Source organism: Ovis aries, chromosome X (genome assembly GCF_016772045.2).
Source record: "Ovis aries strain OAR_USU_Benz2616 breed Rambouillet chromosome X, ARS-UI_Ramb_v3.0, whole genome shotgun sequence".
Taxonomy (NCBI): domain Eukaryota; kingdom Metazoa; phylum Chordata; class Mammalia; order Artiodactyla; family Bovidae; genus Ovis; species Ovis aries.
The window spans coordinates 60,213,435-60,238,828 of record NC_056080.1 but is presented as its reverse complement, the minus strand read 5'-3'; the positions used below and the strand labels follow the sequence as shown (position 1 = coordinate 60,238,828).

The 25,394-nt window shown below is 40.0% G+C and overlaps 1 protein-coding gene across 1 annotated transcript in view; it reads right to left on the bottom strand.

Annotated features, from left to right (window-relative positions):
- AR (androgen receptor) overlaps positions 1-25,394 on the bottom strand; it is a 195,713-nt gene that overhangs the window by 5,637 nt on the left and 164,682 nt on the right. Inside the window, 2 exon segments of the mRNA NM_001308584.1 lie at positions 2,001-2,145; positions 8,243-8,530. Of these exon segments, the coding sequence (NP_001295513.1) occupies positions 2,001-2,145; positions 8,243-8,530 (433 nt within the window).

The following is a 25,394-nucleotide window of genomic DNA, read 5'->3' as shown; positions in this document are numbered from 1 at the left end:
ACAAAGATCATGGCATCTGGTCCCATCACTTCATGGCAAGCAGAAGGGAAAAAAGGTAGAAGCAGTGTGACAGACTATTTCCTTGGGCTCCAGAATCACTGCAGATGGTGACTGAAGCCATGAAATTAAAAGATGATGTTCCTTGGAAGGAAAGCTATGACAAACCTAGACAGTGTATTAAAAGCAGAGATATCACTTTGCCAACAAAGTTGTTTAGTCAAAGCTATGATTTTTCCAGTAGTCATGTACAGATGTGAGAGTTGGACCATAAAGAAGGCTGAGAGCCAAAGAATTGATGCTTTTGAATTGTGGTGCAAGAGAAGACTCTTGAGAGTCCCTTTGGCTGCAAAGAGATAAAACCAATCAATCTTTTTTTTTCCCAATATTTCCATATTTTTATTATTTCTTTTTTAATTTAAATTTATTTAATTGGAGGCTAATTACTTAACAATATTGTATTGGTTTTGCCATACATCAGCATGAATCTGCCACGGGTGTACACATGTTCCCCATCCTGAATCCCCCTCCCACCTCCCTCCCTGTACCATCCCTCTGGGTCATCCCAGTGCACCAGCCCCAAGCATCCTGTATCCTGCATCAGACCTGGACTAGCGATTAGTTTCTTATATAATATTATACATGTTTCAATGCCATTCTCCCAAATCATCCCACCCTCTCCCTCTCCCACAGAGTCCAAAAGACTGTTCTATTCATCTGTGTCTCTTTTCAACCCTGAATATTCATTGGAAGGGCTGAAGCTGAAACTCTAATACTTTGGCCACCTGATATGAAGACCTGACTCATTGGAAAAGATCCGGATGCTGGGAAAGACTGAAGGCAAAGAAGAAGGGGGCAGCAGAAGATGAGATGGGCAAACTCTAGGAGATAATGAAAGACAAGGGAGTCTGACGTGCTTCAGTCCGTGGTGTCACAAGGAGTCACACACGACTCCTGCAGCTGAACAACAACATTCACAATACCATGGGGGACCTCAAATAGAGACACAGAAAAGATTATCACTACTAGGAAAAGAGAATATTGGAAGGGTACTTCTTTTTATTTCTTGCCCATTTTGAGCCAGACATTTCACATCCATTAGCTCCTATTTTAGTTGTCATAACAAACCATTGAAGAAAGTTTTATTTTATTAACAGCTGAGGAAACTGTTAATCAGACAATGATGTAGGAAATAATACAACAGAGGTTTCAGTTAAGAAAAGTATGCTTCTAAAATTTGAGCTCTTGGCTAAATTTATGAAGGATAAATAGAGCTGGTGGGCAGGGCAAGTATTAATTAAACTTGTTTTTAAGAAGAAGGAACTGATTGGGCCAAGGTCACATGCCAGAAAATGGTGGAGTTGCTCTTCTTCATCACTTACCATCAGGAGGCAGTATAAAAGCTGGGAGTTACACAGTCATACTGTGAATTCTGTTGCCAACATGCACTGTTTAACATTGTTGGATGAATCACTATTTTGTTGAGCATAATTTCCCCCATCCATTAAAAAAAATATTTTATCATAACTTGATTTCACCATTAAAATGTGGACTTAATGAGAAAAAAATTAGGAAAATATCTAGTATAGTCCTGGCACACAGGAGTTTCTCAACAAAAGGTGACTGGCAGTAGCTTTTGGTGGTAGCAAACGGACCAAGGGAGCTTCAGCCTTCAGATCTAGAGTGTTTCTGTTCACTCCTTATGTTGCCCAGAGTGAAGAAGGACCCTGACATGAGGGTCTGAGATAAGCTAAAAGCAGGTCAGAAGCACTGCCAAATTACCAGGATTGTGTCTTGATCAGGTAAAGTGATGGCCTTCCCCCCTTCCCTCCTATCCATTGGCCTTCCAGCCAGGCAAAGCCACTTTAGACTGAATAGGTTGGCTAGGTCTCTACTGTCTCATATAAAGGTCAAATGAAATAACTCTCACCATTACTTCCATTATCGTCATCGCCACGAACCAGGTCTGTGTCTATGTGAATTCTGGGCCCATAAGCACTTACTCATTGAAAACCAGGTCAGGGGCAAAGTAGAGCATCCTGGAGTTGACATTGGTGAAGGACCGCCAGCCCATGGCAAACACCATAAGCCCCATCCAGGAGTACTGAATGACTGCCATCTGGTCGTCCACGTGCAAGTTGCGGAAGCCTGGAGATAGGACAGAGGCAATGGTCAGACTGAGTACTGATGGTCTAAGTGAAGTCTGGGACTCTGCTGGACTGAGAATTTCTGGTACTCGGGCTGCCCCTGAGGAGACCCAGGGACCATCAATGATGGGGAGTAAGAGGAGAACAAAGTGTATGGTGGGGATAATTATTTGTGCTCCCTAATTCATCAAGCTGCTCGAAAGAGATGGTAATGGAGGCAAAAAGTGCACTGCCCATTGGAAGAGAATAATAATCTAACACTGACTGCTTACAATGAATTAACTTTATTATAAGTATATTACTTATATTAATTCACGTAATACTCACAACAATCCAATAAAGTGTATATTATCGTGCCCAGTCTGTAAATCAGTAAAAGTGAGTCACAGAAAAGTTAAAGAGTTTGTCCAAGATCATAAGGCTAGTACCTGGCAGATCAAGTTCCAAAGCCGGTCTGATTCCAAAGCCCATGCTCTTGATCTTCAGAAAGGCTCACTGCCTTTCTGAAGATGCAGTGTAATAATCATTTTTCTCACACGAACAGCATTTTTCATTTTACAAAGCTCTTTTCTAGCTATAATCTTGTTTGTACCCTCTAACAACCCTGGAAAAGGGATACTATTACATATCAGCATATGGTGAAATGCCTTTGACAGCCACACCTTCTCCTTTTTCACCTTCAGGCTTCATCTCTTTTCTCCAATCCTTTTCCTGCCTCCCACTTCCTCTCCATTATTTTCTACTCAACAAGTACCTGGCACTGCTAGTTTCCTACTCTACTGCCATTCCTGCCAACTGCCATTATGTATGCACAAACAGGCTCTTTATGACCTCCCTTCTTAGACTAACTTCTTATCATTTACCTTCTCATAATTTAGGTTCTAGCTATTCTGAAAAACCCACAATTTGCTGAACACACATAACATACTTCATGCCTCTAAATCTCTGCTGTCTCTGCACAGGCAGTTGTCTTTCCCTCAAGTGTATTCTTCCCTTCCATCTATTCTTTCCATCTGATAAATGCCTACTCATCTTTCAAGTATTCACTGGAAGGCTACGTTCTCTGTGAAGCCTCTTTCAACACATCCAAGCAGAAGACCTATTGATTCTTCTTTTACCACCCTAATGAATCTTAAGTAGTTCTATCTAATTATAGTACTCATTACACTGCACTGGAATTTATTTGTGCACATATCTGTCTACTCCACAAGACTTAGAGCTTCTTGAAGACAGGGACCATCCCCTTTTTTCATTTTTTCCTCCCTAGTATATAATACAGCTCAGGTATTTGAGTAGGAGTTTGAGAAATATTAATTAAATGGATTAAGGACTCTCATTTTTTTTTCATTTTATAAAACGAGAATTAGATGATCTTCAAATTACTCCCTTAAACTCAGAGAACAGAGGTTCCCAAATGCTGCCTCCACAAATAGTACATAGGTAGAACAGATATTGCTCTGCTCTCCTGGAGGTTTCCAAACAGTTGGATACTTAGAGTATCACATCAGAGCTTATCTCTTAACAGTACCACATTTATCTTCTCCCTCACAGATCCAGAATTATCTAAAATTTTGTTTTGCTATACCTTATTAGGAATACTTATATAAATTTAGATAATGCTTCTAACTTTCCTGATGATGACCTCATTTAACTCTCACAATTACCCTGGAGTGTGGGCAATGTGACATTCATTTTGTCATTAAGGAAACTGAGGGCCAGAGAAGTCACAGCTCGAAACTACCAAGGTCACAAGTTTTTCTTAGCCATAGGGTCAGGTCTGAAATCTAAGCTATCAAGATACATTGTTCTGTTTGTTTGGTCCTTGCCACACACACACTCTATTCCCCTTTAGGTCCCAAGTCTACCAGACATCAGGGATGCCAGAGTTCCTCACAGCACCACCCTTGACTGCAATCTTACCTCCCAGGCAAGTGCCTCCCACCTTCACTGGTAATGATATGCTAACAAACTAGTTGCAGCTTCAGACACTAGAGTATTTCCTGCCTGAAGCCCTTGTGTAGAATAGAATGCCTGGGATGGACTCTTTCCAGTAGGAGACAAAAAGCAAGGGTCAAGCACATAACATCCAAGAATCTCTTTGGGAGGGGTCCAGGAGTTTGAACCTTGAACCTCTGGGGTGGGTGACAGTGAGAATCAAAGAAAGCCTTGGATGGTGATGGTGTGAATATGAGGGTTCATGGAGGTATGAGGATTAAACTGTACTAGTACGAAGGAAGTCATCAATACTAATGATTTTTTCCTTCACTGAGATGTCAGAGAACTAACATAGGAGAAAAATGGGATAGCTTAGTTTGGCTTAATACTAGTTAGTGATCCTTAGTGAGAGCTGCTTAGAACTCAAACTTAATTACTACGTACACATCAGCAACATAGCAGGCCAAGTTTCCTACAGGTCTAATCTCATTATAATACCTAACTCTGTTCTCCAATGTCCAGCCTTTGAAAAGACCTGCTTAGATAGTATGGCTGTCAAGGCATGAGTTGAGGAAACACTAGCTTCAGCCTACAGGTTTCCTTCAACATACATTCACTCAACTCCTATTTGGCAGTGCATCAGGCTGTTTTGGAAAAACAGAGAGAAGTCATTTTCAAGTTTTGAAACACACCAAACAGGTTAGGGAGCAGAGACAGTTTCTTGGAGACTCTGTTTTCTCAGCAGAATCCAACCAACATCACTTCTTAGCAATCTTGAGCAGAAACCTCTGGAAGAACATGTCTAAAGAAAGGTCAATTAGGAAATCTTTGCTGCTTTAGTGCACCTGACAGCCAAGGTCTTCAAAGAAGACAATTCATCTTTGGGACCTATGAATGAACTTCTAGGCAAAGTTAGTGGCAGTTTAAAATGATTTTAGTGGTTTAGTTCTCAAGCTTTATAATAATGACCCACTATTTACAGAGACTCTTCTATGTTCCAGCTGTTGTACTCTTTATACAGAATTTCTATGTTGATAACAATCTGCAAGGTAGCAACTGCTCTACCATCTCTACAAACAAGGAAATGAAAGCATGTGCAGACACGTGATTTGCTCAAAGTCACGACAGTGTATAGCTAAGATGCCAAGCCAGATACATCTGATTATAAATATACTGTGTACATACAATCTACTCACTATCTCTCAATAGTTATCATTTATTAATGTGCTGGTGCAAAACAAGGCAATTTACATGTACTATCACTATCAAAGAAAACTTCACATCAAAATTATATGAGTAGGTACCAGCACAGTGCCTCTCAAAGGACAAGAGCTCAGTCTGTTCAATGAGCAAATAACTTGAATTAGTAGGTGATTATTGATAACAGGAATAACAGTTCTAATGAATATGGTACTTGGCTTTCTTTTGAGGCTATTCTTCTAAATGACTCAGAATCAGAGATCATTTCCTTGGACAAGATGGATGGTGAACTGATATTAACTTGCAGACTTGTTAATGTAAGGAAACAGCTTATCCTGGAGGTTGGGCTGAGAAAATCCAGTGACTTCAAGTTACACAAATTCTGTCATAATGATTTGCACTAGGTTATTGCTAAGACTGGAAATCAGAGGGTGTGAGCTCAAGCTATGGCTGTATTTGTTAAGTCACCAAGTGGAACAAGTTAATTTACCACTATGAATCTTGTCATATGAAATGGGAGTAAAAGCCCCTATGGTTCATAGAACTGCTATAAGGATTAAGTGGAATCATATGTAAGAAAAAGTCTGTAGCCTATAACATGGTACAATTAGGTGTCTGGCAACTGCTTGGAAAGATTAAACTGAATCTCTGTTCAGTTCAGCACAGTTCAGTCGCTCAGTCATGTCTGACTTTTTGCAACCCTACGGACTGCAGCATGCCAGGCCTCCCTGTCCATCACCAACTCCTGGAGTTTACTCAAACTCATGTCCATTGAGTCAGTGATGCCATCCAACCATCTCATATTCTGTCGTCCCCTTCTCTTCTCACCTTCAATCTTTCCCAGCAACAGGGTCTTTTCAAATAAGTCAGTTCTTTGTGACAGGTGGCCAAAGTATTGTCTAACAGAATCTCTGTTAGACATATAACATCAAGACACTCAGCTGAATAACTGATAAGAATTAAAGCAACTTTTAATTTTGTTGTTATTATTATTTGTATTTTTCCTCCCTGTGTGAACTCTGTTTTTGGCACAGACAGTATCCTTGGGCCTTCTTCCCAGGGATTTTATTGGCTAGTCAACCCCAGATTTCCAAGCTAAGAAGGCGTTGCTGCTGCTGCTGCTAAGTCGCTTCAGTCATGTCCGACTCTGTGTGACCCCACAGACAGCAGCCCACCAGGCGCCTCTGTCCCTGGGATTCTCCAAGCAAGAATACTGGAGTGGGTTGCCATTTCCTTCTCCAATGCATGAAAGTGAAAAGTGAAAGTGAAGTCACTCAGTCGTGCCCGACTCAGTGACCCCATAAATCTGGTGGTTGTATCTGGGCCTTGTGAATTGGAAAGACAAAAACGGAGCTTGACAGTCAACATGCAATGTCTTTCACGTTATGACCCAACTGGCTTTGGATAACTTGTTCCCTCATTGTAAAACCCAAGGCTAGAGATCTACAAGGGTGCTACACAGACTATTGGGTAGAATTTGATGAGGAGGGAATTTGGAGTTAGGAGGAGACCTGGGCTCAAGTTCTGGCCCTGCTATCTTCTGAATGTGCAACTGCAGGGCAAACATCAACTCTCACAGCTTCATTCTTTATCTATAAAATAGGGAAAAGAATCCCTACTTTAAAGAATTCTTATGAGGATCAAATCAGGTAATATATATGAAACTGCTCTGTTCAATATAAATTCCCAACTGTTTGGCAGTTATTAAATGGCGGGTTAATCTTTGATTCTACAAGAAGAGGTTTGGTTGTTGATTCAGAAGAACCTTTCAATCATGGAAGTTTATGATTAAGAGAATCCTTAAAGAGTTTATGCTTCACTTGTTTCCACATTGTGTTCCCTAGAGCCCTAAGATTCTGCAAGAGTGATTTGAGGCTTCTCTAGGCATAGTGAGGGAGAGGCACTGGCTCTAAATCAACCAGCTCCACTTGGATGTGTACCATGTTTTTGAGAAATAAAGAGTTTGGCTGCTAAAGGAACATTTGTGAATCATTGGATGTGATGTGAGGCATATGGGATAGAGGATCTCTGAGGCTTCTTTAAACTCTAATATTTGAATAATTATTTCTTTTCAAACAACAGATGGCCAAGGGAGGAAGTGAGTTCCTCATCACTGGAGGTAAACTTGCAGAAGTTAGACAAACACTTCATATTTCTTTCACTATCACTTAATATACCCTTCCACTATGATGATCCTATTTTATTAAGGATTAATAAAATCCTTATTTTATTTTTTTTCTTTTTTGGTCACACCCTGCAGCCTGTGGGATCTTAGTTCTTCAACCAGGGATTGAACCCATGCCCTCAGTGAAAGCACAGAGTCTTAACCACTGGACTTCCAGGGAATTCCCTAAGATAGTTTTAAGAGCACTTATCAGGGAATTCCCTTGAAGTAAAACTGGAAAATTATTAATGCAGTCCAAACCACTTTTCACACATTATACATATGGAAAAACAGACCAAGAAAGGGAAGGGGGTCACATAATGAGTTACCAGCAGAGCTAAGGCTAGAATCCAAGTATTCTGACTTCCAACCCCATGTTCCTTCTACCATACCATATTATAAGAGTTCCCATGGTATGGGTCCTAACTAATAGTGAAAACAGATTATCAGTTAGGTTCAAGATTATCTTTGGAGTAAACTTGTGTATGTACATGTAGAAAAGCATCTTAAAGCATATAAGGATATGTATGTCTGTGTGATCCATGATTATGAGGAAACTTGCTGATTAAATCTGTGGGTTGAACATGATTGTTGTGTGCTGATGTGAGGCATATGGGATACTCAGTAATGCTGTTTTTCTTGATTTTTGAATTTCCTTATTTTAAACATGGGGATTTTTACCATTCTCTCCCCTCACAAGGTTATGGTGAGTTAACAGATGGGAAAGGAACAGATGTGGTGCATGGCCCAAAGGAACATTCACTAAATATGATATCCCATATCCCATGCCCCCACTTACCAGGCAAGGCCTTGGCCCACTTGACCACATGTACAAGCTGTCTTTCACCCAGTTCATTGAGGCTAGAGAGTAAAGCTGCGAAGGAGTCAGGTTGGTTGTTGTCATGTCCAGCACACACCACCCCTGGCTCAATGGCTTCCAGGACATTCAGAAAGATGGGCTGACACTCATAGCCTTCAATATGTGACACTGTCAGCTTCTGGGCTGGCTCCTCAGTGGGGCTGGTGGCACTGGAAGCCTCCCCTTCCTCCTGTAGCTTCAGATTCCCAAGTTTCTTCAGTTTCCGGGCTTTTGGGAAAAAAGGGAAAGTTGGATTTATTATCAGTGGCAAAAAACACACAGCACAACTACCCTGTTAGAAAAGCTGCTTGAGCTAAGAAAACAAGTATGATCATTTTTCCTGATCACAGACTCTAAACTCCTTAAGGACAAGTATACATTTTAACCACTGGTTGAATGAATGGTTCATCATTCTAAATTCCTACTAAACTCAAACCTTCATATCTTGCTTTTGCCTTTATCCTCTTGCCAGACATACCTAGTATATCTTTGGATTGGGCTCTGCCTAAATACGGTCTCCAGTATTCATACTTTGAATCTTTAATTAAATCATTACTAACATATTCATGGTTCACTCATTCATTCAACAGATATCCATTGTTAAGGCTTACTTTTGAGTGACAGAAAGAACACGGGCCCTAACCAGTTTGGGAGAGGAAAAATAAATGCCCACTAAAATATCTATCAGTTAGAAAATGTCAAACTGGTGAATGTTATAACAGGGGCATTAACAAAAGAGGAAGGTAACAATCTTTGTGCATAGGTTGGGTCAGGAAGTGATTATGGTGACATTTGACTTGGACCTTGAAGAATAGCAAGGACTTCACCAGGCAGAGACAGATGGAAAGGGCATAAACAAAAGCACTAAGGGTTTAAGGGAAACAGATACCAGTGTGGCTAGAGTGTATATTTTATGTGTGGGGAGAATGGCTATTTATGAGGTTGAAAATAATGATGGCATCTGACTTTGAAGGAACATGTATAACATATTAAGAAATTTGGGCCTTATCACACACGGTGATAACAAATATGGAATGTTTTAAAAAAAGAGAATGATGTACTTGTGTCTATGTCCATCATGTCTAGCAGATTGCTAGGAGAGGAGACCAGAAAGGCAGATCTATTGAAGAAGGACTAGACTTGTTCTATCATCCCACTTTGGGGTAAATAAATGGGAATTTTCTGGTGTTGCAGCATTTCTCATTTTAACTGAAACAACCCAAGTTATTGTTAGATATTTACACTCATAGTTGAACATACATTGCAACACGTATATTGATTTTTTTCTTTAGTAAAGGAGAGAGGGGGAAGCTGAAGTCTGAAATCCCCAGCTGTATTAAAGAAATAACAGAATGTCCCTGCCTTTATAATCTGCCTGTAAAATGGGAACCGTGCTAGGAAGCATCCATTTGTTATTTTAAAAAGCAACAATAATCTAAAATCCAAATCTTAAGAACCATCCCCCTCCATGCTCTCATACACATAATTTAGAGGTCTTTGAGCATCCTGATGTTTACTTTGTGCTATTTTCCTTAGCATTTATATTGGCAGAAATATAAATAATTGAAAAGGTCATAACTCTGATGTCTAGCATAGACAGTTGCACTGGGGCAGATCATAAACCACTTTATCTATAATCCCTTTAAATAATAATAATAAATTTTAAAAGGTATACAACAAAGAGAGAAGCTGATTGCTTAGTTTTAATGGATGAATACAACAAAACCTGTTGCTGATCTGTTTCTGGCTCGTGCAAAAAAAAAGATACTTAGCTGGAACTGGCTTTCAGCTTTAATTAGAAAAATAAGTCTTGCAATGCAAACTTCAATCATAGTGCAACTCAGTAAATCAATGAAAGAATGAATCACATGTTTGGATTAACAACCAGGATAAAGGAGGAGAAAATAGAGGGATTGGTGCTACAAGAGGAGCACAATGAAGAACTCAGGGTAAAATAACAAGGGAGCCTGGAAAATTAACACAGAGTTCAAGATGACCTTGTCCAACAATCATTTCTGCAAGGCTTGGGCACAGTCAGTAATAAGGAGATATGCACACCCACTGTCAACTCCCACCTCCCATCAAGGGCACAAGCTGGAAGGTATGGGCAGGGCTAAGCTTATCTTGCCCCGGAGCTAGAGGCCTGGCCCCCACAATAATCTTGTCATTTGGTGAAACCATTGTTGACACAGGTTCATGTAGGCAGCTCTATAGACTGATAGTGCTTACTGGATATGCTCCTCTAGTACAGTTTCTATAGGTAGACACTCTCTTTCCCATCACTGGCACTTTCTGACTATGAGCTTAGAAGTTGCCAGGCCATGTAGTTCCCCTTTTAGCCTGGGAAAGGACAGAAATATAATTAGCCCTATGCCTGAGCAAACTAAGAGATATAAGGATAAGTACTTTTTTCTCAGCCTTCTATATACCTTACTTCATAAACATATTATATCATTTAACTCCACAATGATCTTAGGAGGTGAGGAATATTTCCTATCTCTGTTTTGCAAGTGAGTAAACTGAGCTAACACAACTATCAAGAAACAGAATCTAAAAATCTTAATGTAGTCTGACTGTAAAGCCAATGTTCTTTCTACTATATAATACTGCCTACCCCAAGGAGCCTTAAACTCTACTTCTGGCCTAATAAAGTTGAGGAGTGGGACTAGGGTTATATCCTCCTTGCCTTCTTCCCTCACCCTTGACCCTAAACTTCAGTAACTATAATAGCATCAAATCCAGAAAGGAAAAGGTAGAAAGCTATGAGAGTCCTCTGGCTGGATACCTAAAGCAGAAATACGTTTGGGGAACATATAGTGACTGGAACTATAGTGGCTTAGTGATTCATAAAATAACAAAATAGGAAAGGTCCTTAGAACTCATCATATCCAGGGGGTTCACAAAATGTGAACCTTCAGTGTCTACACATATAACACATTGTGTATGTGTGTTTCTGTCTCTCTGGATATGTGTTTATAGGAGAATGGTGGGAACTCTGGTGAACTAAAGTGAATGCTTGACCTACAATACATGTACACATACACATACATATACACATACTGTCAGAAGACATTCATATAATATTTACAAATTTTCCTAAAACTCATCTGTAAAAAACAAACAAACAAACAAAAAACTCATCTGTATCCCAAAGTTAAATTCAAGTCATAGCCTTTATTTTGGGACTTCTGTTGCTAATCCAACATTTCACGTCAAGGATGGGGAGGCTGAGGCCAGAGAGAGTGAGGTCACCAAGCGGCAGAGCAGAGGCTCTTATTCCTAATCCAGAGTTTCCTGTGCCATATTAGCCCTCTTTTTGACTAATTAATTTCTACTATATCTCAGTACTTGCCTCTCTGAGCTCCTTTTAGAATTGCACTGTCCAACACAGCAGCCACTAGACACATGTGGATATTTAAATGAATTAAAATAAAATAAAATATTTCCTTAGTCTCACTTAGTCAGTTCAGTCATTCAGTCAGTTCAGTCACTCAGTCCAGTCCAACTCTTTGCAACCCCATGAACTGCAGCACACCAGGCTTCCCTGTCCATCACCACCTACCAGAATTTGCTCAAACTCATGTCCATTGAGTCAGTGATGCCATTCAATCATCTCATCCTCTGTCATCCCCTTCTCTTCCTGCCTTCAGTCTTTCCTAGCATCAAGGTCTTTTCAAATGAGTCAGTTCTTCCCATCAGGTGGCCAAAGTATTGGAGTTTCAGCTTCACCATCAGTCCTTCCAATGAATATTCAGGACTGATTTCCTTTAGGATGGACTGGTTGGATCTCCTTGCAGTCCAAGGGACTCTCAAGAGTCTTCTCAAACACCACAATTCAAAAGCATCAGTTATTCGGCGCTCAGCTTTCTTTATGATCCAACTCTCACATCCATACATGACTACTGGAAAAACCATAGCTTTGACTAGACGGACCTTTCTGCTTTAGCTGTCTAGGTTGGTCCTAACTTTTCTTCCAAGGAACAAGCGTCTTTTAATTTCATGGCTGCAGTCACCATCTGCAGTGATTTTGGAGACCCCTCCCCCGCAAAAAACAAATAAAGTGTGTCACTGTTTCCATTGTTTCCCCATCTATTTGCCGTGAAGTGACAGGACCAGATGCCATGATCTTAGTTTTCTGAATGCTGAGTTTTAAGCCAACTTTTTCACTCTCTTCCTTCAGTTTCATCAAGAGGCTCTTTAGTTCTTCTTCACTTTCTGCCATAAGGGTGGTGTCATCTGCATATCTGAGGTTATTGATATTTCTTCCAGCAGTCTTGATTCCAGCTTGTGCTTCATCCAGCCCAGTGTTTCTCATGATGTACTCTGCATTTAAGTTAAATAAGCAGGGTGACAATATACAGCCTTGACATACTCCTTTCCCTATTTGGAACCAGTCTGTTGTTCCATGTCCAGCTCTAACTGACCTGTATACAGATTTCTCAAGAGGTAGGTAATGTGGTCTGGTATTCCCATCTCCTGAAGAATTTTTTCACAGTTTTTTGTTATCCACACAAAGGTTTTGGTATAGTCAATAAAGCGGAAGCAGATATTTTTCTGGAACTTTCTTGCCTTTTTGATGATCCAACAGATGTTGGCAATTTGATCTCTGGTTCCTCTTCCTTTTCTAAATCCAGCTTGAACATCTGGAAGTTCATGGTTCACATGCTGTTGAAGCCTGGCTTGGAGAATTTTGAGCACTACTTTATTAATGTGTGAGATGAGTGCAATTGTGTGGTAGTTTGAGCATTCTTTGGCATTGCTTTTTTTGGGATTGGAATGAAAACTGATCTTTCCCAGTCCTGTGGCCACTGCTGAGTTTTCCAAATTTCTTGGCATATTGAGTGCAGCACTTTCATAGCATTATATTGCAGGATTTAAAAGAGCTGAACTGGAATTCCATCACCCCCAGTAGCTTTGTTCATAGTGATGCTTTCTAAGGCCCACTTGATTCCGCATTCCAGGATGTCTGACTCTAGGTGAGTGATCATACCATCATAATTATCTGAGTCTTGAAGATCTTTTTTGTAGAGTTCTTCCGTGTATTCTTGCCATCTCTTCTTAATATCTTCTGCTTCTGTTAAGTCCATACCATTTCTGTCCTTTATTGAGCCCGTCTTTGCATGAAATGCTCCCTTGGTATCTCTAATTTTCTTGAAGACATCACTAGTCTTTTCCATTCTATTGCTTTCCTCTATTTCTTTGGGTTGATCACTGAGGAAGGCTTTCTTATCTCTCCTTGCCATTTTTTGGAACTCTGCATTCAAACGGGTATAACTTTCTTTTTCTCCTTTGCCTTTTGCTTCTCTTCCTTTCACAGCTATTTGTAAGGTCTCCTCAGACAACCATTTTGCCTTTTTGCATTTCTTCTTCTTGGGGATGGTCTTGATCCCTGCCTCCCATACAATGGCACGAACCTCTATCCATCATTCTTCAGGCACTCTATCAGATCTAGTCCCTTAAATTTATTTGTCACTTCCACTGTATAAGTGTAAGCAATTTTATTTAGGTTATACCTGAATGGTCTAGCTGTTTTCCCTAGTTTCTTCAGTTTAAGTCTGAATTTGGCAATAAAGAGTTCATGATCTGAACCATATTCAGCTCCTGGTCTTGTTTTTGCTGACTGTATAGAGCTTCTCCATCTGTGGCTGCCAAAAAGACAATCAATCTGATTTTGGTATTGACCATCTAGTGATGTCCATGTGTAGAGTCTTCTCTTGTGTTGTTGGAAGAAGATGTTTGCTATGACGTCTGTTCTCTTGGCAAAACTCTACCAGATTTTGCCCCACTTCATTCTGTAATCCAAGGCCAAATTTGCCTGTTACTCCAGGTATTTCATGACTTCCTACTTTTGCATTCCAGTCCCCTATGATGGAAAGCACATGTTTTTTGAGTATTAGTTTTAGAAGGTCTTGTAGGTCTTCATAGAACCGTTCAACTTCAGCTTCTTCAGCATTACTGGTCGGGGCATAGGCTTGGATCACCATGATATTGAATAGTTTGTCTTGGAAACGAACAGAGATCATTCTGTCATTTTTGAGATTGCATTCAAGTACTGTATTTCAGACTCTTTTGTTAACTATGATGTCTACTCCATTTCTTCTAAGGGATTCCTGCCCACAGAAGTAGATATAATGGTCATCTGAGTTAAATTTACCCATTCCAGTCCATTTTAGTTCGCTGATTCCTAAAATGTCGATGTTCACTCTTGCCATCTCCTGTATGACCACTTCCAATTTGCCTTGATTCATGGACCTATCATTCCAGGTTACTATGCAATATTGCTCTTTACCACATCAGACTTTACTTCTATCACCAGTCATATCCACAACTGAATGTTGTTTTTGCTTTGGCTCATCTCCTCATTCTTTCTGGAGTTATTTCTCCACTGATCTCCAGTAGCATATTGGGCACCTATCTACCTGGAGAGTTCCTCTTTCAGTGTTCTATCTTTTTGCCTTTTCATACTGTTCATGGAGTTCTCAAGGCAAGAATACTGAAGTAGTTTGACATTCCCTTCTCCAGTGGACCATGTTTTGTCAGAACTCTCCACCATGACCCGTCTTCTTGGGTGGCCCTACACGTCATGGCTCATAGTTTCATTGAGTTAGACAAGGCTGTGGTTCATGTGATCAGATTGGTTAGTTTTCTGTGATTGTGGTTTTCATTCTGTCTGCCCTCTGATGGAGAAGGATCAGAGGCTTATGGAAGCTTCCTGATGGGAAACTAGCCACAGTGTAAGTGCTCAAAAGTCACGTGTTGCTTGTGGCCTGCTACACCAGATAGCACAGATACAGAACACAGCCTTCATCTTACAAAGTTCTATGGAATAGTGCTGTGAATGTAGACTGTACTCTGGGGCAGCTGTCTCATTTGTCATGCCCTACTTAGGTTATTGATAAAAGAAAATCACATAAACAGTGTATAAATGAATCCCTGGTTTTTCTAAAATGTGGAAGGACACATGGAACGGTTGGTGCTGATGCAATTAGCAAGGTACAGACTCTGTCACCTTGACTCTCCCACCAATGATTCAGATCTCAGTGGGGTGATGACTCATGGACCTAAGCAAACTCATTACAAGCCAGTTCAATATGTGTAGAGACTCTGGGGGAGGGGGAATGCATCAATATAGAATAATTCCCCTTCTCTGCATAGTGCTAATGAAAACTTGGCTGGTATTCTCATATCTTCCTCCTTTAGACCTATAGGGCATCTGCTTGAGGAAGAGAAGCTGCATTCCCACTTGCCTCCAGGACCTGTATAATGTGCTGTCCCTGCGGCCACAGTGGCCCAAGCTGCACCAGGTGTTCTGGCCTCTCTGCCTAAAGAGAGTGACTGTACTGAACATAATTGAAATCAGATTCCATTCATTCTGCCTGGGAATCCTCTGTTCTCTGTCTGCAGCAGAGGCCAGCATGTTGCTAGACGACTTGGAATGCTGGACAATGAGGATTGCTAGTCTCAGCTGTTACTCAATGCCCAAGGCCTTGTTTTCATCCATGAAGGCTGCCCCCACACCCTTTGTGTCTCGTGCACCTGAGCCCCAGAGCCAGATCTAACTCTTGCATGCCAGGTACAGGCTCGACAGGCCCCTGTGTTGTGGCAGAGACCCATTGGTTTGCTCAAATTGAGTAGTGAAGCCTGGATAAAGGGGACAGTAAAGGTGGGGAGTTCTAATAGTGTGTGAGCTGCTTTTCATCTCTTCCCTGTCTTTCAATCATAGATCAAAACAGTGACAAGAAAGGGACACTGGCAAGGCATGTCCTTGTCTGTACCTGATATTTAGGAAACTGGAGTCCTTTAAATGATGCCTGGATCCTGCTGCCTGGAAGTTATTGGGAATTCACTTTTCAGCCTAGTGGCATTAGACCCCTATGAGGGCTGTTTCTACAACAATAGAGAATGATTTTTCCAACCAGGTACATTCCCCAGAAGAAGTAGATGTGATTAATCTGTAGCTTCTACAGCCACTGTGACCATTAGGTACTATTATAGCCTCATTCCTTGGTACCTCAAGATAGAGGTTTTCTCATCTATGGACAGAGAACAGGCAAGGTGAGGTGAAGTTTCCAAAGTCTTAGAAAGTCCAAGTTCCTCTCCCTAAGGTCAAAGATGTTTCTCTTCCTAGGATCTCACCATGGAATTTGAAGCATAAAATGACTTCCTGTGATAGATAGACTTTTACAATAGCCACCAAGTTCCCCATGCCTGGCGTACACATGCCTTCTTCCAGTTATTTAGTCAAACACTAATATAGGTGCTGTTGTGAAAGAAATAGATGTAGTTAGGGTCACAAGTCAGTTAAATTTTGAAGGTGATTATGCTTCATGGGCTTGACCTAGTCATATAAGCCTTAAAAGGTACTGGCTTCTTTTTGGAGAGATGTTCATGGACTCAGGGTGACTCTACATATGGGAGATCGCAGGCTTTGACACTGGAGGGGTTCATAGGGAAAACAATGAGGGAAGCCTCTGGAAAATAAGAGCAGCCTCTGATGGACAGCCAGAAAGCAAACAGAAACCTTAATCATACAACTGTAAGGAACTGAATCCTGACATAATCACAGGAGCTTCAAAGAGGATTGTGAACTCCAGATTGGAATGAAGCCTGGCCAATAGTTTTATTTCATCCTTGTGAGACAAAGAGGTGAGAATCCAGTCATGCTGTGTCAGACTTCTGACTTACAAAATTGTGAGCTGATAAATGGGTATTAAATTTGAGGTAACTTGTTATGCAGAAGCGGAAAACTAATACATTTTCTTTACAAAAAGTGTGGTATTGGCAAGGTAATAGGCTTTGGAATCAGACAATCTTAGATTCAAACCACAGCTCCATCAGTTACTAGGTTAATAACTTTGAGCCCATTGCTTAGTTTCTCTGAGATTCTGTTTCCTCATTTGTAAAATGGGGGTACCACCGCCTACTTCTTAGGACACTTATGAGAACTAAATGAGAGATAATGCCTGGCACATTCTAGTGAGCCCTCCAAAATGATTTCCTTAATTCTCCATCCATTCCTGAAGAGTAGAGAATGACTGGACTACAAGAAATGAAACCTGGATATGGGGAAGGAGGGACAGCAGGATTAACAGAGTACCAGAAATGGCAGAGAAGGGAAGAGTGACACATTATGAAATGAAAAAAAAAAAAGTAGCTGAGTTTATTCAGCACATAATTGCCTATAAAACTGAATTCAGGTCTTAAGTGTAATTCTAAATGCTGACTAAACACAAAGGTACATTTGGTGCAGAGCTTCAAATTCTTTGTGAAACCAGACTAGGCTGTACTTATGTGACTGTTTGCAATTATGTGTGTGTGTGTGTGTGTGTGTGTGTGTGCGCACAGGTGCTTATATATTATAATACTTAAATCTATGGGTCATGAGCTTCAATATCTTCACTAGTCAGACAGATACATAAATGAGTTAAAACAATCTAGTAAACATAAATAGGGTGGGTTAGGGACAGTGAAAGTGATTGATGTCCTGCCTAGGGGAAGTCTAAGTCTGTTTATGCTAGAGAAACAAAATTCTGCAAGTCAGTTCTGGCCTGTGGAAAACCAATTTGTGCCCTTTGGCTTAAATCATGCCAACCATCTTTCCATCCACTAGGATTAGAGTCAGGGGATCTCATTGTACAACTTTAGGCTTAGATATTCAGAGGAACACTGGATTAAGATCCAGGGGAGCCCACTGTATGATCTCCAGAATATCCTTTTCCTTCTTTTGCTTTTAGTTTCTTGATATATGTATAAAGTGTAGTAGTTAACAGCAAATAACCTGGAGTCATTGCCTCAGGGTTAAGCCTGGTTCAATTGTTCACTAGCTATGTGACTTTGGGCAAGACTTAGCTTCTCTGTACATTAATTTCCACATCTATAAATTGGGAAAACTATTAGCACCTACTTAATAAGGCTGCTAATGAGGAATATAGACACTGTGGTGGTATCTGAGAGTAAAGGGAAGATTCAGCACCACCAGAAGAACCCTCCAAGCCCACAGCATGGTGAAAAAGTTCATTGAACTTAAAGGAGGCAGAATGCAATGATGACATCAGAATTCTAAAATGGTACTCACAATAAAGGGATTTTTATTATTGGTAGTGGTAGTCACAGTCTTATGAGGTATCTGAACTTGAACGTATACCTTGATTCCTTCCATACCTCACTTTTCTCATTGGATCACACTACTGCATAAGACTATTATTAGGAGAAAGTGAGATGATCTCAATGAAAGTGCTCTGAATTTTATAAAAGTGTATCCCAATGGGCAGGCTATGACATTTTCCAAGAATGAATCTCTAGCTAGACAACATTCTGAAAAGCTGTTTAGGGTAGCAACCTATAAAATATTGCCTTCCATCTTGGGCAACTGGTCTCAAGCCAAAGATTGAGGGCCATACTGACAGGTTTAAGAATCCTAAGATAATTATAAGATCTACCTCACAGAGTTGTTATAACTTTACCTAAGAGAATACATGTAAGGTGCTTAGCACAGAATATATTCTGGAAGACAATACATGATGCCTCTTATTCTCTTGCTAGTTGCTAAACCCTACATTACTACATGTCATTTCTTTTATCTCAAGTAGACGAATTTCTCTCTGAAAAAGCTAACTTATGAAACATACAGAGTTTTGACAGGGATTTAAACCAATTAGGAGAGAGAAACAAATAGGAAGTTCCCCCAGACATAAATCTACTGCAGTAATGGAGCCCCAAAGATTTTTAAAGGGCCCTGAGAGGAAGCAAAGTGGGGTGATCATGTGACTCCAATAACCCTGCCTTCTTTCAAAGCAGTGCTTTATTCTGTATCTTCATTTTGGGCTCTGCATCAGATTTTGTTTGAAGAAAAGATTCCATTGCTAACAAGATGCTTGAAGGCCCCAAATCTTGTCTATTTCTTCTTTTCCTATTGAAACTAATCCCCATTTTAAAGATGAGTAGGCTGAAGGCCAAAGCCAAATCTTTCTCAAGGTCACACAGCTAGATAGTAGCAGAGCAGGAACTAGAATCAGGTATCCTGACTTCTCGGGTAGTACTCTTTTAATTTTATCAGGTAGGGTAGCACGTTAGTGGGGAGAAGGGTCAGCTGGAGATGAGTGGGGAATAACTAGGACAGGGATAAGAGACAGGGAACAGAGCCAGTTCTTGGCAGGCATGGAGTGAGAGATTAGTAGGGGCTGCATCCAAGTGTAAGTGTACACAAACAAGTATAGGCCAAATTCTCCCAGGCAAGAAGGCTCTTGGTCCTTCCACTCATGCCCCCATTCTCCCAGTTCCAATCCTGAGTCAGAGGGATAGCCAGGGAAAAGAATACCAAATTTTATCTTTCAAGGTTTATGTTGGACAATTTAGTCTAATGTTTTTTAGTTCATGAAGGAGTAAACGTAATTAATAATAGAATGATATGCAATGCTGCACATGCTTGCCAAAGCACAGGATCTGGCAGAAAATATTTCCAAGTCTCCTCTCTCTGACTACTGAGCCAGAAGAAAGAGGTTCACTGTCCAGATACCATTCTGGGTGAGGGGCACAAGGTCATTACCCAAAACCTGCTCATGTGAAATTGCAGAGCCTGGAAATGGTTTCACATATCAGGCTTTTCCACTGGAAAAAGTAACTACATGAATTTAGAGCATACATGCTTTTACAATTACATTTAAACTGACATTAAAAACAAATGTGAAACAGTCCAAGCCGAACAGGTCAGCATGACCTGGAAAGCAAATGAGAGGAAAAAAAAAAAGAAAGAAAGAAAAAAGAAAAAGAAAAAAGGTCCAATGTTAACAGCATTAATTCTGTCAGTCTGTTGTAAATAAGAAAATACCACTGGTGTATTAATGGCTTTATTAAAGGAAAATTCGCTAGCAAAAATACACAACATTCAAACAAATAGAAAGCAGTTAAAAAATAAACCACATTAGCCTTTCGATTCACATTAGGGGAACTCTTGTTGGCCTGGAGATTAAAATTCTGCCCTAAAGAGGGGGAAATTAATTCTGTTCCCTCCTTGAAGTCTTTCCTTGGTTTTTCTCCAGCATGTTGTTTAGTCAGGGGAAGGAGAGAGAGAGATGTGTGTGTGTGTGTGTGTGTGTGTGTGTGTGTATGTGTGTAGGTGGAGAGAGGAGGAGGAAGAGGGTGGAAAATGCAGGCTCCAGGTAAGGCTGGAAGAGTGCTTCTGACCCTCACATTTGTCAGCCCCTGGCCTCAAAGATTCCACATCCACCAGAAGGAAGCTAGCTTCAATATGAAGTCTCTGAGGCAGAGACAGAGCATAGCAAAATATTGTAAATTCTAAGGCTCTCTCCTCTTACATCAATGCAAAGTTTGAGGCTGGCCTGGGAGAAGAACAAAGCATCACACTTGATGGAGAAGCAAGTGTACGATGTAAGTGAATAGTGTGGGGCACTAAAGCTAGAAGTTAAGACATAAAATCTTATCAACTTTCTTCTATCATCTTAACTTCAATAGAAAACAAGAAAGTAGGCACTGGTTCTTAGATTTTGCCTTCTTTCACTTCATGAAAATTTCAAGTGTGTGTGCACTGCTAAAAGGGAAGTCACATTAACTTTGAGAATAGGGAGAAAAAGAATGTCTTATTGTACTCTCCTGGTCTGAAGAGTTTGTTGGCTGGCTTCTTGGAGGTATTCCTACAGGGGAGTCTAAATATGGTCTTTGTTTACTGAACTTGTATGGATCAGCTACTACCTTCAGCTCAATGATGGAGCCTAAGGTTACGATCAAGCTCCACGGCAGAGGTCCAGCAAAATAGAGGTAAGAGGAAACTTGTGAATTATAAAATAACCAAGTGAAAATGACCACAGGAGCCTCAGATAGGGACAGTGGCTTCTTGTTCAAAGCAGCACTTTAAGTCCTGTTAGCTAAGCTTCTTTGTAGCAGTAGCACACTGGAAAGCAAGCACCTGCACCAGAGCTTCAATGCATCCACTTGAGTCAGTGCCTGATGCCATCATATATGATCAAAAACAATCAAAGGGCCCTCTGCTAATACCAAGTCATATTATAGAAAACAACAATCATAATAGTCATGGCTACATGAATTGGTAACTCTACTACTTAGTCCTCACATAGCTATGAGGTAGGGAAATACCATCAGCTTCACTGGGAGGAGAATCAACTAAGAGAGTAGTCCCCAGCCCCAACATCAGAGTTGAGGAGCAGGGGCTTAAGTCCCCAAGTCTCGCTCCAGGTGTTTCCGGGATATCCAATAAAATCCTCTAGAACCCTCATTTTGAATAAGGCAGATCAGGTCAGCCTTTCTTTAGTGTCTGGTTATTATGAGATGTTTGCAGTATCTAACCTGAAATTTTTCTAATATGGTGAACGTAGCAACTTGAAGATATGTTAGCATGTTAGCTGGCTCCATAATCAGATACTTGAGTCAAATCCTCGGATGTAGGAGGCAGCAATGCAAAGTTGGGGAGAAGGAGTGCCTGTCATTTTGGACTAGAGGTTTTCTTCTCATTTCCTATCTACCTGTAAGACAGAAGTGAGGCTGAGAAATGGGAAATTCTTTATTTGGAGTTTTGGGGGCTTTTCCTCTTTCTCTTTCTTTTCTGCTTTATTGATCAATATACTAAAGGACATATATGTGTTTGTATGTGACTCTTCGGCAAGAATTAAGTGGTGGTTGTGGTTGAGAGGAAAGGATATGGAGGGAGAGAAGGGAGGTGAAATTTAACAGTCTCCTTATAGCCACTCAGAGGCCAACAAAGACGCCCTATTTGGTCTTCTGAATTTCTTGTAGTAGCCAAACAATCCCATAATATTACAAGCGTTATTACTCATCCTAGAGATGGGAGTGCTTCGAAATTAATGTCTCTGCACCTAACAGCTCACTAATCAAAGCTTCTATGCCTCATTTTCCACCCTGGTGAGAGTCCTCAGTCTCTTCCAGTTTCATTGTGGTCAGCATGATACACCACACTGTGCAGGCCCAGGCTGGTGAACTTTTGTCTTGGTCAAGATCCAGATTTTCTTTTTAGTTCCAAATGCCAGTCCAAGTTTTTTGCAGGTGATTTCTTCAGGATTGGTGCTTACATTTTTTTAAATTGCTGACTGTTAAAAGTCTGAAATGTCCCTCAACAATGAATTTTCACTTCAGCCACAGAACCACTGGTCCAATGGGGTATTAAACAGTGGAAAGAAATACATTCTATGCCAGGCTTAAGAGATCTAAAAACTGTAGCAAGGATGAAATGGACTGAAGAGAATGGAACTTGGTTCTAAAAGAGGTGATCCAGGGTAGCCATGCCATTTGCAGTTTACTTTCTATATACCCATTGTCATGGAGATATTATTGGTAATAGACAATTTGAAGGCTCTACTGGTTTCTGGATGGTTGTGTATTTTCCTCTTAGTTCTACTTCGTATAAACATGATCCCAAAGGATGTACAAAAGTCTAAAAAAGTATCTTTCCCAGGTAAATTGTCTATGTAGAAGTTCAGGACAATAAGAAAATATTCTAAACACTTTTGTTGATCTTAAGGAATACATTCTCCAATTTGTAAGAACAAGTGGCACTTTTCTTAAATCAAAAGTAAAAGGTTTTCATACAAACAGTTATATTATCAGCTCATATAAAGCTTTTTTTCTAAATTGTTATATTTGGAAAATACCTGCTTTTGTATATATGACCTATTGTGTGCTGTGTACTCTTAGTTTTCCGCCTAGTACCTTCAAAAAATATTGCCTATGACATCATTTTACTCTCTCAAAAGCAACTGAGGGAATTTGGAGCTCTCACAGCAAGAGTAAACAACAATAAAATCTGCTGCTATTACACTTTAAAAACTCAAGGATTTTAAGTGGTGATTTTACAAGTGAGATACTTATTCAGAACCAGATATCATCAATTTTGATGATCAGAGAAAATTATTTACTTCTAACCATAGTTCTATAAAAACAAATATTCAGAGACAGACTACAGCGTATATATGCTGTCCCAGACAATGTGGTTTGGAGGTAATTCCATATAAAAGTTCACTTGAGAACTACAATTAGAGAGAAAAATACCTTTTACTCTCCAATATGTCACCAAATATGTATGTAACCAATTGGAAGATGGTAATATTGGCTTTGGAGGACAGATTACAAGTGTTAATTCAAGGGAAATTCAGAGACTGGAGAACAAGGAACCAGTGCCAAAATCCACACTGCTATAGCAAAGAGTACAGGCTCCAGTGGTGACTGGGAGCACACAGATGAATTTTTATCTGAAAAAGGAAGTACAGTGATATTTATTGTGTACCTACTATGTGTTAGTTTCTTTATAAATTTACCACAATTTTGTAAGGAAGATTTTATTATTCCCATAATGTAGTTAGGAAATTGAGCTGGGGAAAGTAAGGCTCAGAGAAATTTAATGATTTACCCAAGGTCATCAAGATAGTAAGTGGCAGAGCTAGGACGATAAACAAGGCCTGTCTGTATCCTAGTCCATCAAGCTATTTCCACTATACAGAGGACCTCCTAAAACACAAAACCAAAACAAAGAAAGAAAAAAGAAAACCAGAAACTTTAACTGCTGAGCCACATGTACATGTTGATGTCAAGGGGAGGGAGGAGGGAGGGGAGTTCAGGATGGGGAACACATGTATACCTGTGGTGGATTCATGTTGATGTATGGCAAAACCAATACAATATTGTAAAGTAATTAACCTCCAATTAAAATAAATAAATTTATATTTAAAAAAATTTATATGGCAATTATACTCCTCTGTGCATGCCTCAATTATACAGATCTGTAGGACTATCTAAGTATCTAAGAAATGTGTGTGGGGAGTAGCATTTCTCAGAATTGAGACTTACTGTTTGCATCTCCAACCTAGAGACTTTTAGGGCTCTAATCTAAAGAGTCAAAGTAGAAGGGAAGAAATTCTGTTAAATGAGTTCCACATTGTTGAGTCTTTATGATACTTAATACTCTGCTGCATGCTGAAAGGGGTTTTGAGGGGATTCAATCATTGGGTGGGCAGTAGAACCCAAAGTCTTAAAATCTGTGATTTCTTGGCCTCTGATATGAATAATGAAGGTATGTGGTAGCACCATGATGAAGTTCTGGGTGGATGTTGGAATGCTAGTCAGAGAAAAAGGACTATTAAACTTTAGGGTAGATAGCCAAAATATTTAGTAATCACTTTGCATGATGCTAGAAGTCATCATGTTTCTCAGAAATAATGTATCTAGCATGCTCCTTGGGTAAGGAATATGTACCTATGACCATTGGATAATTTACTTAGTAACCCTACTTTGGCCTGAATTATATCTTATCCTTTGCATATGACAATAATACTACATACCCAACATGGTTTACTTTAGTTGTTTTAGAAGGCATTGGTGCATACTCTTGAGATGTGGTGAAGATTGTTGGCTCTTGGTCATGAAGTCATTCTTAATTGATTCTCCTTGTGAGCAATATACATGTAGATATATACATCTATAAATGTATGACCTGGGCTAGTGGTATCATCTCCTTATAGGATAGAGTATTTATCTATAACCAAGTTTTCCAAAGTACATTCCAGAAAACATCAGTTTTATAGGATATTAGCAGGTGTTATATAAAAACAGGTTTCTCTCTGTGAGATAAATTTGGGAATCCTGAGTTACTAAGCTCCTCAGGTTATTTTACTGCAATATTTGACAAGGTCTGTGATGTGATAACATGCACTGTAAATATTCCTGATCAAGACTATAATATGCAGGTTTTCCTAACTTATTCAATCATAAAAATAAATTTTCATGTATCATGTTACAGAACTACTTTTCTCAGAACTTACACCAAGAAGCACTGGCCTAGATCAAGGCAATAGGCTTGTATAAGGGAAGGGCTTATGCATGTGGTCAGTACTGGCAGGTATCAATCTGAACAGAGGCAACTAACTCCAGGAACCAAAGCTGTAAACCTAGATGTTTAACAAAATTGATGCTAGAAACTTCTTTCTCTCTTACTACCTGGCCTACTATCTCCTTTTATAAAACTTAAGCCCTCACTGCTGCTGCTAAGTCACGTCAGTTGTGTCCGACTCTGTGCGACCCCAGAGACGGCAGCCCACCAGGCTCCCCCATC